We start from the raw sequence: 16,459 nt of genomic DNA on the forward strand, positions 1-16,459 counted from the left end.
CAGGACAAGGTTGCAGCACACACGATGATAGTCTGGTTCAGGCATGAGACACATAAACAAACAAACAAGAATCCGACAAGGACAGGAGCAGAAACAGAGACAGATATAGGGACCTAATCAGAGGGAAAAAGGGAACAGGTGGGGAACGGGGTGAATGGGTAATTAGGAGGAGACAAGGCACAGCTGGGGAAAAGAGGGGGAGAAAAGGTAACATAACAACGACCAGCAGAGGGAGACAGGGTGAAGGGAAAGGACAGAGACAAGACAACATGACAAAATTAGTCAGAGAGCTAAGTGGGTCATGAATTAATCATATTTTTCAGGCGTCAGCTTTACATAATGACTGTTATTATTTGCTGCAGCCGTACTTAGGATATTTAGAGCATCTTTGAAAGTTGTTTAATCGCATAGTTTGGATCCAGACTAAAAGGCCTTGAAATGCTCTGGCATTAATGTTCAACATGTCACTGCACTGAAGTTTGACTGAAACGTGTTGTCTTGGTTGTGTTTCAACAGGTCCTGGCCATCATCTCCATCCTCTTTATCGTGCTGTCAACTATTGCCTTGTCTCTGAACACCCTCCCGGAGCTGCAGGACATAGACGAGTTTGGCCAGGTGACAGACAACCCTCAGCTGGCTCACGTGGAGGCGGTGTGCATCGCCTGGTTCACAATGGAGTATTTGCTCCGCTTCATCTCCTCGCCAAGCAAGTGGAAGTTCTTCAAGGGTCCGCTGAACATCATTGACCTGCTGGCCATCCTGCCCTACTACGTCACCATCTTCCTGACTGAATCCAATAAGAGTGTTCTACAGTTCCAGAACGTCCGGAGGGTGGTGCAGATCTTCAGGATCATGCGTATTCTGCGTATTCTGAAGCTAGCCAGGCATTCCACAGGGCTCCAGTCTCTGGGCTTCACCCTGAGGAGGAGTTACAACGAGCTGGGCCTGCTCATCCTCTTCTTGGCCATGGGCATCATGATCTTCTCCAGTCTCGTCTTCTTCGCTGAGAAGGACGAAGAGGACACTAAGTTTAAAAGCATCCCGGCCTCCTTCTGGTGGGCCACCATTACTATGACTACGGTGGGGTATGGCGACATATACCCAAAGACTTTATTGGGCAAGATTATTGGGGGTCTGTGCTGCATAGCTGGAGTGTTGGTGATAGCCTTGCCCATCCCCATCATCGTCAACAACTTCTCAGAGTTCTACAAGGAGCAGAAGAGGCAGGAAAAGGCCATCAAGAGGCGGGAGGCCCTGGAGAAAGCCAAGAGAAACGGCAGCATCGTCTCCATGAACATGAAGGAGGCGTTTGCACGTAGCGTCGAGCTCATGGACGTAGTGGTAGAAAATAATGGAGAGAACATGGGGAAGTTGCAGGGCAACCATATGTCTCCCAGCTACAGGAAAGGGACTCCCAAGCGGACTACCTCAGAGACGGTTTCCGCCAAGTCCCTGGAGCCCAGCTCACCAGACAAAGCCCGTCCTGGAAGCCCTCAGCACCTCAACGCTCAGAAACTGGAGGAGATGTACAACAAGATGGCCAAGACCCAATCTCAACCTAACCTTAACAACAAGAACAAGGGACCTTTATCTAAAGCAGCCAAGAAGAGAGATGAGATAGAGATGGGAAGCATCCCCATGGAGCCTGCCCCAACCACAGATATGAGGAGCATGTCCAGTATTGACAGCTTCATGAGCTGCGCTGCCGACTTCACCGAAAGCGCCCGCTTCTCTCACAGCCCCAGCACCAGTGTACCAGGGAGGGTTAGCGCCAACCCCGTGCTTGAGATCACCCTGGAGGATGAGGCCATGGACGGCCCTCACACTGCTACCAAGCTCCCTGGAGGACGAGGCTCTAAGTGCGGCCTCCCTGACAGCCCCCGTGGAATGCGCTTCAGTAACCCTCTCAAGAACCGCTCACTCAAGGTCAACTTCAAAGGTGGAGGCGCGGACCCCTCCTCCTCCTTCTCAACACAGGGTCCAGTGGGTGGGGCCCTCTCAGATAGCTCCGCCCTCTCTGACCACTCCTTCATGAGTCCTGAGGTGTCTGTCTACACCACCGCCAGCAGCAGGACCCTACCCCATGAGACCCTGATCCCCACAGTCTTCACATTCCACGACGCTTCCATTAGTAAGTTCATCGACGCTGACACAGACGAGGAGGAGCACCTCCATGATGGCTCAGGCACCAACCCTTCCCAGAGGCTCCTGGGAAAAGCCAGCCCCAAGCTCAGCTCCCATAGCAGCCACCACATTGCAGCCAACCACCTGGAGGGCTCCCAGAGGATGCTGGCTAATAGTGTGTTCCCCTTGGAGGGCAGGCCAGGGGGGGGACAGGAGAACCATGTGCTCTCCCGGGTAGAGAGGAGTTGTTCAAACACCAATAATGAGAGCAAGTGAGGCAGGAGGAGGGAAAAGGTAGTATAGAGAGCACCCAAACAGGAGGACATGGTGCAAACACTACAGAGAAATAAAAGAAAACATGAACTCTAACCCATACCAGGAGCTGCACCTCTACTCACTTGAGTAAAAGGCACTGAAAACACATTTGGCGTTTTGTTTTGGTTTGTAACAAATGCCCAATAAGTATAACTTTTGGTACACAGGACGGAGCTTACACTTCCTTCCTTTTCCTGCTACTTGAGTGCATAGACTGTCAGGATGGCAGCAAAATTACTGAAGGCATTGGGAGATGCTACTGTGGGACTGAGAAAGAGAGGGTGCATTGCTGTGTCCAAAGGGGATACACATAACTCTGCAGAATCAGGTCATGCACTGTAGATTTAGCCATTACTGAATCAACATTGTGTTAAGAGAAATTTAGTTTGTTTTCTTCCCCAAAACTGGCCTTAGTTACAGTATATGCGACTGTGTGTATGCATAGCATGTGTGCGTGTGCTTGTATGTCTGTGAGTGTATGTTTATGCATGATGATAGGCAGATAAACATACACATACACACACAGGCATACATCATTTTATGTATATTATTTTTCCGTTCTTAAAAAAAAAAAAAAAGTAAATAGCATAATTTCTTTGGTCTGTTATTTTGTGATGCTGTCTAAGAGGTGAACTTTCTTCATTGTTGTAATGGTCAGCTATTACAGAGGACACAGCCACTGTCATATCCTGTCTGTTTCCCCATTCCCATCATGCCCTATTCCTGGCATGAGATAGTGAAAAATGTGATGAGTGATAAATATTTTCAATTCTGTACAGTGTATTCGTTGTTGTTTTGTTTGTTTACTTATGTGTTTGTTTTTGATTTTTGGGGGGTTTTATGCAAACAGGTGATATTTACACACAGAAAACAGGATAAGCCGGGTTCCTTTATGTTTTAATACTCTCTCAGATGTGTGGTTGTGGTTGGTTGTCATGAATCATATCCAATCACAGTTGCTACTGGGGAGGGGATAAACAGCATCAGCCCATTATCAGCCTGAAAACGTCATCCTGGCACATTTTTGCAAAAAGGTAAAAATGTACCTGATGTTTTTCTCAATACATTGCAGTCAATGGGAAAAGATGAGTGTCACAGGGTTGTTGTCTTTCTCAATACATTGCAGTCAATGGGAAAAGATGAGTGTCACAGGGTTGTTGTCTTTCTCAATACATTGCAGTCAATGGGAAATGATGAATGTCACAGGGTTGTTGTCTTTCTAAATACATTGCAGTCAATGGGAAATGATGAATGTCACAGGGTTGTAGTCTTTCTCAATACATTGCAGTCAATGGGAAAAGATGAGTGTCACAGTGTTGACATTTATCTCAATACATTTCAGTCAATGGGAAAAAGTTTGTGTCACATGGTTGACGTTTAATTTAATATTGCAGTCAATGGGAAAAAGTTTGTGTCACATGGTTGACGTTTAATTTAATATTGCAGTCAATGGGAAAAAGTTTGTGTCACAGGGTTGACGTTTAATTTAATATTGCAGTCAATGGGAAAAGATTAGTGTCACAGGGTTGATGTTTTTCTCAATACATTGCAATCAATGGGAAAAGATGAGTGTCACAGGGTTGACGTTTTTCTCAGTACATTGCAGTCAATGGAAAAATATGAGTGTCACAGGGTTGATGTTTTTCTCAATACATTGCAGCCAATGGGAAAAGATGAGTGTCACAGGGTTGAAAAGATGACTGTCACTCCAAGTGGCGCAGTGGTCTTAAGCACTGCATCTCAGTGCTAGAGGCGTCACTACAGACCCTGGTTTGATTCTAGGCTGTATCACAGCCGGCCGTGATTGGGAGTTCCATAGGGTGGTGCACATTTTGTCCAGTGCCGTCATTAGGTAGGCTGTCATTGTAAATAAGAATTTGTTCTTATCTGACTTGCCTAGGTCAATAAATAAACAGTGTTGAAGCTTATGTAAATACATTATCTTCAATTGGAAAAGATGAGTGTCACAGGGTTGATGCCCAAGTGGATACATTGCATTCAATGGGCAAAGATAAGCATCACAATATGAACGCATAGAGAAAGGCTTCACAGACATGACAATCTCCTCTCTCTTCTATCTATTTTTCCCTCATCTCTCTTTATCTCAGACAGAAAGACATCTCCACTCACATGCAGAAAGAGAGGCAGGCAGGCAGGAAAGCAGACAGATATATAAAATCACTGACAGCCAGGCAGGCAAACTCTAAACAAAACCCTGACCCTAGCTTAATGTCCAGATCCCAGCTCAACCCTAACCCTAACTCTAGCTTCCTGTCCACATCCCACCTCAACCCTAAACTGAGCCTTAACCCTAACCCTAGCTTCATGTCCACTTGCAGCTCAACCCTAACCCTAACCCTTGCTTCCTCTCTACATCTTGGCTCAACCCTATCCCTAACCCTTGCTTCATCTCTACATCTTGGCTCAACTCTAACCCTAACCCTTTCTTCATCTCTACATCTTGGCTCAACCCTATCCCTAACCCTTGCTTCATCTCTACATCTTGGCTCAACCCTATCCCTAACCCTTGCTTCATCTCTACATTTTGGCTCAACCCTATCCCTAACCCTTGCTTCATCTCTACATCTTGCCTCAACTCTAACCCTAACCCTTGCTTCATCTCTACATCTTGGCTCAACCCTATCCCTAACCCTTGCTTCATCTCTACATCTTGGCTCAACCCTATCCCTAACCCTTGCTTCATCTCTACATCTTGGTTCAACTCTATCCCTAACCCTTGCTTCATCTCTACATCTTGGCTCAACCCTATCCCTAACCCTTACTTCATCTCTACATCTTGGCTCAACCCTAACCCTAACCCTTGCTTCACCTCTACATCTTGGCTCAACCCTATCCCTAACCCTTGCTTCATCTCTACACCTTGGCTCAACCCTATCCCTAGCCATAACCCTAACACTAACTTCTTGTCCACATGTCCGCTCAACCCTAACTCCAAGAGCTGAAGCTAGGATGTGGAGGGATAGAGTTATGGCTAGGGTTAGGGCTGAGCTGCAAGTGGACATGAACCTAGGGCCTTAATCCAAGACATAACTTTAACCATAATCCAATTAACAATTGAATGAATGAATCAATGCAATGAATGAAATTGTATTTTCGTGTCAAATCGCCAATTGGCAACCAATCCCTTATGGGATTATTTGACAGATAAACAAACAATACAATGATTCACTATGGTAATTAAATGATAATTATGCTTCCGGGGTTCTCTGCATTGCATAAATAGTAAAAAATAAATGTAAAAAATGTTTTTTTTTTAAAGAATAAAAAAGGTAAAAATCAATACATAATAGTAAATTACATCCCTAGAGAGGTAAAATAATATAAATATTTATATACATACAGTTCAAATCGGAAGTTTACATACACCTTAGCCAAATACATTTAAACTCAGTTTAATCACAATTCCTGACATTTAATCCTAGTAAGAATGTCCTGTTTTAGGTCCGTTAGGATAACCACTTAACTTTTATTTCTTTCATCATATTCCCGGTGGGTCAGAAGTTTACATACACTCAATTAGTATTTGGTAGCATTGCCTTTAAATGTTTAAACTTGGGTCAAACGTTTCAGGTAGCCTTCCACAAGCTTCTCACGTTAAATTGGGTGAATTTTGGCCCATTGCAGATCGCCCTTTCAGGTTATGTCGATATAGGACTTGTTTTAGTGTGGATACAGATACTTTTCTACCTGTTTCCTCCAGCATCTTCACAAGATCCTTTGCTTTTGTTATGGGGTTGATTTGCACTTTTCGCACCAAAGTACATTAATCTCTAAGAAACAGAACGCGTCTCCTTCCTGAGTGGTATGATGGCTGCATGGTCCCATGGTGTTTATACTTGCTTACTGTTGTTCGTACAGACGAACGTGGTCCCATCAGGCATTTGGAAATTGCTCCCAAGGATGAACCAGACTTGTGAAGGTCTACAATTTTTTTTCGGAGGTCTTGGCTGAAATCTTTTGATTTTCCCATCAAGCAAAGAAGCACTAAGTTTGAAGGTAGGCCTTGAAATACATCCACAGGTACACTTCCAATTGACTCAAATTATGTCAATTAGCCTATCAGAAGCTTCTAAAGTCATGACATCATTTTCAGGAATTGTCCAAGCTGTTTAAAGTCACAGTCAACTTAGTGTATGGGGGGGCGTATGCCTCATGGCCAACGTGACATGGTGTGATGAAAGAAACATACAGGAACTCAAATCCTTCTGTTCACCTGATTTAGAATTCCTCACAATCAAATGTAGACCGCATTATCTACCAAGAGAATTCTCTTCGATTATAATCACAGCCGTATATATCCCCCCCCAAGCAGACACATCGATGGCTCTGAACGAACTTTATTTAACTCTTTGCAAACTGGAAACAATTTATCCGGAGGCTGCATTCATTGTAGCTGGGGATTTTAACAAGGCTAATCTGAAAACAAGACTCCCCAAATTTTATCAGCATATCGATTGCGCAACCAGGGGAGGAAAGACCTTGGATCATTGTTACTCTAACTTCCGCGACGCATATAAGGCCCTGCCCCGCCCCCCTTTCGGAAAAGCTGACCACGACTCCATTTTGTTGATCCCTGCCTACAGACAGAAACTAAAACAAGAGGCTCCCACGCTGAGGTCTGTCCAACGCTGGTCCGACCAAGCTGACTCCACACTCCAAGACTGCTTCCATCACGTGGACTGGGAGATGTTTCGTATTGCGTCAGATAACAACATTGACGAATACGCTGATTCGGTGTGTGAGTTCATTAGAACTTGCGTTGAAGATGTCGTTCCCATAGCAACGATTAAAACATTCCCTAACCAGAAACCGTGGATTGATGGCAGCATTCGTGTGAAACTGAAAGCGCGAACCACTGCTTTTAATCAGGGCAAGGTGTCTGGTAACATGACCGAATACAAACAGTGCAGCTATTCCCTCCGCAAGGCTATCAAACAAGCTAAGCGCCAGTACAGAGACAAAGTAGAATCTCAATTCAACGGCTCAGACACAAGAGGCATGTGGCAGGGTCTACAGTCAATCACGGACTACAGGAAGAAATCCAGCCCAGTCACGGACCAGGATGTCTTGCTCCCAGGCAGACTAAATAACTTTTTTGCCCGCTTTGAGGACAATACAGTGCCACTGACACGGCCTGCAACGAAAACATGCGGTCTCTCCTTCACTGCAGCCGAGGTGAGTAAGACATTTAAACGTGTTAACCCTCGCAAGGCTGCAGGCCCAGACGGCATCCCCAGCCGCGCCCTCAGAGCATGCGCAGACCAGCTGGCCGGTGTGTTTACGGACATATTCAATCAATCCCTATACCAGTCTGCTGTTCCCACATGCTTCAAGAGGGCCACCATTGTTCCTGTTCCCAAGAAAGCTAAGGTAACTGAGCTAAACGACTACCGCCCCGTAGCACTCACATCCGTCATCATGAAGTGCTTTGAGAGACTAGTCAAGGACCATATCACCTCCACCCTACCTGACACCCTAGACCCACTCCAATTTGCTTACCGCCCAAATAGGTCCACAGACGATGCAATCTCAACCACACTGCACACTGCCCTAACCCATCTGGACAAGAGGAATACCTATGTGAGAATGCTGTTCATCGACTACAGCTCGGCATTCAACACCATAGTACCCTCCAAGCTCGTCATCAAGCTCGAGACCCTGGGTCTCGACCCTGCCCTGTGCAACTGGGTACTGGACTTCCTGACGGGCCGCCCCAGGTGGTGAGGGTAGGCAACAACATCTCCTCCCCGCTGATCCTCAACACTGGGGCCCCACAAGGGTGCGTTCTGAGCCCTATCCTGTACTCCCTGTTCACCCACGACTGCGTGGCCACGCACGCCTCCAACTCAATCATCAAGTTTGCGGACGACACAACAGTGGTAGGCTTGATTACCAACAACGATGAAACGGCCTACAGGGAGGAGGTGAGGGCCCTCGGAGTGTGGTGTCAGGAAAATAACCTCACACTCAACGTCAACAAAACTAAGGAGATGATTGTGGACTTCAGGAAACAGCAGAGGGAACACCCCCCTATCCACATCGATGGAACAGTAGTGGAGAGGGTAGCAAGTTTTAAGTTCCTCGGCATACACACCACAGACAAACTGAATTGGTCCACTCACACAGACAGCATCGTGAAGAAGGCGCAGCAGCGCCTCTTCAACCTCAGGAGGCTGAAGAAATTCGGCTTGTCACCAAAAGCACTCACAAACTTCTACAGATGCACAATCGAGAGCATCCTGGCGGGCTGTATCACCGCCTGGTATGGCAACTGCACCGCCCTCAACCGTAAGGCTCTCCAGAGGGTAGTGAGGTCTGCACAACGCATCACCGGGGGCAAACTACCTGCCCTCCAGGACACCTACACCACCCGATGTCACAGGAAGGCCATAAAGATCATCAAGGACATCAACCACCCGAGCCACTGCCTGTTCACCCCGCTATCATCCAGAAGGCGAGGTCAGTACAGGTGCATCAAAGCTGGGACCGAGAGACTGAAAAACAGCTTCTATCTCAAGGCCATCAGACTGTTAAACAGCCACCACTAACACTGACACTGACTCAACTCCAGCCACTTTAATAATGGGAATTGATGGGAAATGACGTAAATATATCACTAGCCACTTTAAACAATGCTACCTTATATAAATGTTACTTACCCTACATTATTCATCTCATATGCATACGTATATACTGTACTCTATATCATCGACGGTATCCTTATGTAATACATGTATCACTAGCCACTTTATACTATACTATGCCACTTTGTTTACATACTCATCTCATTTGTACATACTGTACTCGATACCATCTACTGTATCTTGCCTATGCTGCTCTGTACCATCACTCATTCATATATCCTTATGTACATATTCTTTATCCCCTTACACTGTGTACAAGACAGTAGTTTTGGAATTGTTAGTTAGATTACTTGTTTTTACTGCATTGTCGGAACTAGAAGCACAAGCATTTCGCTACACTCGCACTAACATCTGCTAACCATGTGTATGTGACAAATAAAATTTGATTTGATTTGATTTGATTTGATGTAAACTTCTGACCCACTGGAATTGTGATACAGTGAATTATAAGTGAAATAATCTGTCTGTAAACAATTGTTGGAAAAATTACTTGTGTCATGCACAAAGTAGATGTCCTAACCGACATGCCAAAACTATAGTTTGTGGAGTGGTAGAAAAACAAGTTTTAATGACTCCAACCTAAGTGTATGTAAACTTCTGACTTCAACTGTACATACATACATAACATAAAAAAGAAAAAAGAAACAGAAGTCACTTGAACCCAGTGTGGCACAAAGAGAAGATTCATATGGGAGATAAGCCTACACACAATCTATATACACACACATTAACCACATAGAAGATAAATATATATATTTTTACAATTAATTTTATTTTATTCCTTTATTTAAATATTCTTCAAATGGAAATACACAATGGACAAAAAAACATTCAAATTTCTCCTCATCACTCAGCCACATAATGCCAGGGTGTATCTGGTGTGTTTTCTGGAATAAGAGCAAGCGCATATCGTGGTAGAAAGGTCAGTAGAGGAAAAAATTAGTTTCATTCTCTATTTCTTCACAGTCACAATAGTTCCTCTTCCATTTCACCACAATACCGACCTGTTTCAATACGCAGAGGCAATATCCCTGATCTTACCTGTTTCAATAAGCAGAGGCAATATCCCTGATCTTACCTGTTTCAATAAGCAGAGGCAATATCCCTGATATTACCTGTGCACATAGCGATCTCTTGCGTTTAGGTAGGTTATACATAATATATCTCTCACACACGAATTTACCCTTAATCAAACAAAAGGTTCTCAATTTGGGTTTATAATTCATCTCCTCCAACCATTTTTTAAATATATTGGGTCAACAGTTGCTTTTTAATCATATCTATGTTTCCCTTCATTTTGTTTTCGTACAGATGTTCACAGTCAGACTCTTGAAAAATGTCAGACATTTTAGTTGTCCAGGCTCCCCCTAGGGAAAGATCCCATTGAACAACTTTACTAGCTATTCTGGCAGTTGGCATATCCAACAGTCTATTCTATAGTCTCACCATACATGCCTTCCATCTCACCTCACAGGGTTTCCAGCCCATATCCCCAGTTAGTATAGGTGCAAACTTGTGGACACCTAAAAAGTATGTTATGGACATGTGCATTTTTAAAATACCTCTTAGCACCCCACACATAGAGACTGGATTGCATGATAAAATGTCCCATCAACCCCTGTCTTTAACAAACTATATGCTAAAAGATCCCTATTTACAAGATCAAAGGCTTTCTGGAAATCAATGAGACATGCAAAAGTAGGTTTCTCTTCATGTGATTTATTTCTGATTATTGTACAGACCGAGAAGATATGATCTATACAGGCTCTGGATTGACAAAAAACATTTAGTTCTTCCACCAGAATGTTTTGATCCTCCAACAATCAAATTAGCCTATTGTTGAGGATGGATGAATGTAATGTATAAACCGTACTTTATAAACTTCTGCCTCTTGTGGCACTCTTCGGTAATTTTTAGAAGATTTGGGAATGGGATTCACTATAGACTTGTACCAAGTGGATGGCAGTATATTGTACTCAAAACAAATTCAGAGCAAATCATATAGGACATGAATTAATTTAGGGGATTTTAAAATCTTAATAGGCAGTTCATCGATGTCAAACGCTTTCCCATTTTTGCAGCGTCAATCACCTTCTTAACTTCTGCCACAGACAGCTCCTCATTTAAAAACGAGGGTTCTAACATTGTATTTTCCATTTTAGTTTTCAGGGAACATATGTCTTTATAAAATTCTTCCTCAAAATATGCCACATTTTCTTTACCTGAGAACAAGCTAGCAAACCCCTTCTCCCACTCCTTAGGTACCTGTGTAATATCAGAGTTCAGCCCATCCTGATCTTCCCTGACTTCCATTGGAATTTTCTTATATCGTTTTGGACCTAACTTGTTAATTTGGCTCCAAAACTGTTGAGGATTTATTGTCTGTATCTCCTCAAGGTGTAATAACTGCCCTCTCTGATATCGTTGTTTAATTAAATAGGCACAGTCTTTTATCAAACACATGCTGTTTTTTCTTAAATTCCTTCCTACACTGTTCTCTTGTATTCCTATCTTGTCACTGTAAAAATAAGTACTCAGCCTTGCGCATTACTGACCATAGATCCCTTAACTCATCATTCCAATAAGGCTGCTCGGTTTGTAAACCTTCCTGGACTTGGGGCTGTATTCTATATTTACATAATTCTTTCCCCATTTCAGAATATATAATATCACAACATTTTTCATACCACACATCTAAATCAAATGTTGTTTCTTTGCATCTTAGCAGAGTTTTGATGATTTCCACCAGAGCTCTACATACCATTTCAGAACATAGAAAGTCATTTGGCACATTTCTTTTCTTACATTTAGGCCTATTCGGGGTATGTATATTTTGTCCCAAGTGATGCACATTAACTTCTTGCGACTCTCAAACCTGGATCCGGGAGCGTAATCATCCACCAGAGCTCTACATACCATTTCAGAACATAGAAAGTCATTTGGCACATTTCTTTTCTTACATTTAGGCCTATTCGGGGTATGTATATTTTGCCCCAAGTGATGCACATTAATACCTGGATGAGAAAGTTTGTGGCCAACAGAAAATATCATAAATAAAAGAGAATGATCAGGAGGTCTACTTTTTTTTGTCCAATTAAGTCAGAACATCTGCATTCTGCAACCATCTGTCTAGGAGATAACACCTTCAATTCCAAACACGTTTCTAGACAGTCGTGGAGGGTAACTATATAGTCCACCACAGCTTTTCCTTTGCCAGATATGGATGTAAAGTTATCGCTTAAGGGGCATATCCTTCCATTGTAGAGTGCCAAAGGAATTCTAATAGGGTTTCCCCATGATGACTAACAAAGCCATCCAAAGCAACCCGTGATGGAATATCATTAATATAATTTATATAGTCATCTAACCTCCCAATTCCACTGTTAAGATCCCCACATATGTAAATAGCATCTGCTTCTGTATTTCGGTATACTTGACTTAACATATGACAATAGAAGGAGCATGCATCTCTACCCCATGTGGACTACTTAGGTGGCAAATAGCATGAAAACACAACAAAACAATAATCTGACTCCCTATGTTCAAAGCGCAAACCAATAACTCCTTCTATGGCTTTATCGATCATTTCAATTTTATATGCTTTCATCATATCAGACTTTACACATATTCCCACTTCCCCAGAACCCCTGGGGGTTTTCACATTAGTTTTTCTGTTGTGTCCATACCATACATACCCTTCAATATCAATAATTTATTGTCGACGCAAATGCGTTTCATTTATTGAGATAACGTCTGCATCTAAGGATTTTAGTATTGTTATTCGTAATTTATTGTTCAAGGTAGTCCATCTGTTAACATTCCAATACGCTATTGAAATTGAATCTTGTAGGGGATGGAAAGCCCCTCAGTATGTTGTAGGTCTGTCCACCCCATGTCCTTGTCCGCGTTGTCCTTCTGGTTGATCTCGTTTCATGACCTGTGCGCTTCCCGTGACGAAATAGTCCTTTCCTGCTGGTATTTGCCTCAGCAGCATCTTGAAGCTCAGTTCTATAAGATGATCGGTGTGGGACTTGGCTGATCGAAGGAAGACTTTGTTATAATCAGGAAGGCCTCGCAGCTTTTGTTTTTTCCATAACAGAGCCACTTTCTCCTCCACAGACCGACACTCCACCTTCACAACCCCGGGACCTTTACTTCTCTCCCTCATCCTCTCAACTGCAATCCCCTCTGTTTCGCAGCCTAGACCTACCGATATCAACGGGTTCACTTTGGAGATTAGGTTGATACATTTCCCCTCCCCCAACTACATGGCAGAAAGGTAGGCCTCACTTGAAGCCTGACCTAGAGTTAATGTGCTTTTGAGTGACATCGGCAGAAGGGTTGAGCCAAGATGTAGAGATGAAGTGAGGGTTAAGGTTAGGGTCAGGGTTAGAGTTAGCTCTGCACTGTAGCTGCACTGTTGGTAAATTTCCTCAACAAATGATCAGGTCTATATAATTATTAAACATACATTAGTAATGGAAAGGAAACACAGACTCTTTGTTTAAGTATTAAAATACTCCTTTTAGTAATACAACTGGTACAGAGTACAGTTTAACAGCATATGGTAGTTCACCCCAAGTTCTGCAAAATGTCTAAGACATCCTGTAACTTATATAGCCTCCCCAATCCCCCTCACATAACTTTCCAAGGGAACAACATTTTAATAAATCTAACCTCCCCCTGATAGCAGGAACCATCTTATAAGCAAGTAAAAACTCAAAGTGGGTTTGACCGAAACTTGACCTTTCATCACAAGTATAGGATCATAACAAGGTGAACAAGTGCAAGCCTCTTCTGACAGAGGGCTGGTTTCATCAGGTCTGTGGCAGCCTTGTGTTCTCAGAAAAGCAGATAACCACGGTGGGATCCAGACAGGAAGAGAGACGCCTTTTGATAGTGTCTAAAGGTCACAACACTCAAAACAGGTTTTAACACACACAGAGATCTCCTGAAGAGGAGACCTTACAGTTTATTTTAGCATAATTTATTAACCCTTTAAAAAGGTATAAGACCTTGGTTTAACCCTCTTAAGCACAAAAACACTGTCTTCCATCCTCTGTAGAACGGTCTACTGTAGAAACTCAGGGCATTGTACATTGAATTTCAGCTTCCTTAGATTACAAGAAGTGACTTAATTGGGGGTCATAGGGGAGATTTTGAAGTGTTGAAAAGGTTTAAACTTCCCAAATGTTACATATTTGTGAACGCGGGACCCGGCATATAACATTTTAAGTAAATCGACCCAAAAGCATTTTTGACATCCATTGGACACAATGGCCTTACAGTTCTAGACGCTAAGAGCCTTGTTATGAATTCTTGAATGAATTCTGAAGAGGATATTGTTCAATTTTTTTGTATTGACTTGAAACTGTCTGTGTTTGTCTGTCTATCTGTCAACCAGCCTGTCTGCCTGCCTGCCTGCCCGTCCGTCCGTCCGTCCGTCCGTCTGTCTGTCTGTCTGTCTGTCTGTGGGAGAGAGGAGGGAGAGAGTGGAAGAAGAGGGATAGATGAGAGGATGGGGAGGCATGGAAGGGAGGGGGGAGGGAAAGAAGGACTGAGATAATGGAGGGGAAGGGAGAGAGGAGGAAGAAGGAGACATGAGAGGAGGGTGAGGGAGGGACCTGCCATCCAGGACCTCTATACCAGGCGGTGGCAGAGGAAGGCCCTAAAAATGGCCAAAGACTCCAGCCACCCTAGTCATAGACTGTTCTCTCTGCTACCGCACGGCAAGCGGTACCGGAGCGCCAAGTCTAGATCCCCAAGCCATAGGACTCCTGAACAGCTAACCAAATGGCTACACTGACTATTTGCATTGACACCCTCCCCCCATATTTTCTTATTTTTGTTATTTTGTTTTAGTAAATATTTTCTTAACACTTATTTTTTCTTAAAACTGCATTGTTTGTTAAGGGCTTGTAAGTAAGCATTTCACTGTGACAAATAACATTTGATTTGATTTGCAGCACTTAGGTCTAGAACTGCAGGTCTACAATGTAGGGAATGATTTGTACCAAATACAATGCTCTTAGTTTTAGAGATGTTCAGGGCCATTTTATTACTGGCCACCCATTTCAAAACTGACTGCAACTCTTTGTTAAGGGTTTCAGTGACTTCATTAGCTGTGGTTGCTGATGCGGATATGGTTGAATCATCAGCATACATGGACACGCATGCCTTCTTTAATGCCAGTGGCCGGTCATTGGTAAAAATAGAAAATAGAGGGCCTAGAGAACTACGGTACACCACACTTTACATGTTTGACAAAAGAGAAGCTTCAATTAAATAAAACCCTCTGAGTTCTTTCGATAGATTGCTCTGAATCCACAGTATGGCAGAGGTTGAAAAGCCATAACACATACGTTTTCTAAACAACAGGTTATGGTCAATAACATCAGGCTGCTCTGAAATCTAACAATAAAACTCCCACAATCTTCTTTTATCAATTTCTTTCAACCAATCATCAGTGTCAGTGCCGTACATGTTGAGTGCCCTTCTCTATAAGCATGCTGAAAGTCTGTTGTTATTTTGTTTGCAGAGAAATAGCATTGTATTTGGTCAAACACCATTTTTCCAACAGTTTGCTAAGAGCTGACAGCAAGGTGATAGGTCCTCTTTACCTCTCTTGAGTAGCAGAATTTAATTGGGTTCCTTCCAGGCATGAGGACAAACACTTTCTTCTAAGCTCAGATTAAGGATATGACAGATAGGAGTGGCTATAGAGTCAGCTACCATCCTCGGTAGCTTTTCATCTAAGTTGTTAATGCCAGGAGATTTGTCATTTTTGAGCAATAACAATAATTTTTCTACCTCTCCCATACTAACTTAACAAAATTCGAACTTACAATGCATTTTTTTTCTCTTTTTTAACATTTTTAAGCAAGAACACGATGGCTCACTGTTCATTGTTGGCATTTCCTGCCTAAGTTTGCCCACTTTGTCAATGAAGTTATAATTTCAGTAATTGCCAACAAATGGTTTTGTGATGAATAAGTCATCTGATTCGATGAGTTGAATTTGTCTTTCTGCCCATGATATAATTGAAAGTACTCCAATGTTTTTTTCCATCATTATTTATATAATTTATCATGGCGTCATAATACAGTTTCTTCTCATTTTTGTTGAGTTTAGTCACATAATTTCTCAGTTTGCAGTAAGTCAGCTAGACATATGTGAAGCCAGACTTATTAGCCACTCCTTTTGCTCCATCTTTTTCAACTATACAGGTTTTCAATTCCTTGTCAATCCATGGAGCTGTCAGTTTCTTAACAAGTGCATGTTTATCAATAATTGGAAGAAGCAATTTCATAAATTCATCAAGTACAGTGTATGGATGCCCCTTATTAATCACATCA

General features: G+C 42.9%; 1 protein-coding gene across 1 annotated transcript in view; it reads left to right on the top strand.

Annotated features, from left to right (window-relative positions):
* The window catches only part of LOC110528168 (potassium voltage-gated channel subfamily B member 1-like), a 110,727-nt gene extending 107,710 nt beyond the window's left edge, over positions 1-3,017 (top strand). The window contains exon 2 of the mRNA XM_021609995.2: positions 517-3,017. Coding sequence (XP_021465670.1) covers positions 517-2,400 — 1,884 coding nt within the window. The 3' untranslated portion in view covers positions 2,401-3,017. The remainder of the gene's footprint in view (positions 1-516) is intronic.
* Positions 3,018-16,459: the final 13,442 nt, after the last annotated feature.

The sequence above is a fragment of the Oncorhynchus mykiss genome, chromosome 7 (genome assembly GCF_013265735.2).
Source record: "Oncorhynchus mykiss isolate Arlee chromosome 7, USDA_OmykA_1.1, whole genome shotgun sequence".
NCBI classification, from domain to species: domain Eukaryota; kingdom Metazoa; phylum Chordata; class Actinopteri; order Salmoniformes; family Salmonidae; genus Oncorhynchus; species Oncorhynchus mykiss.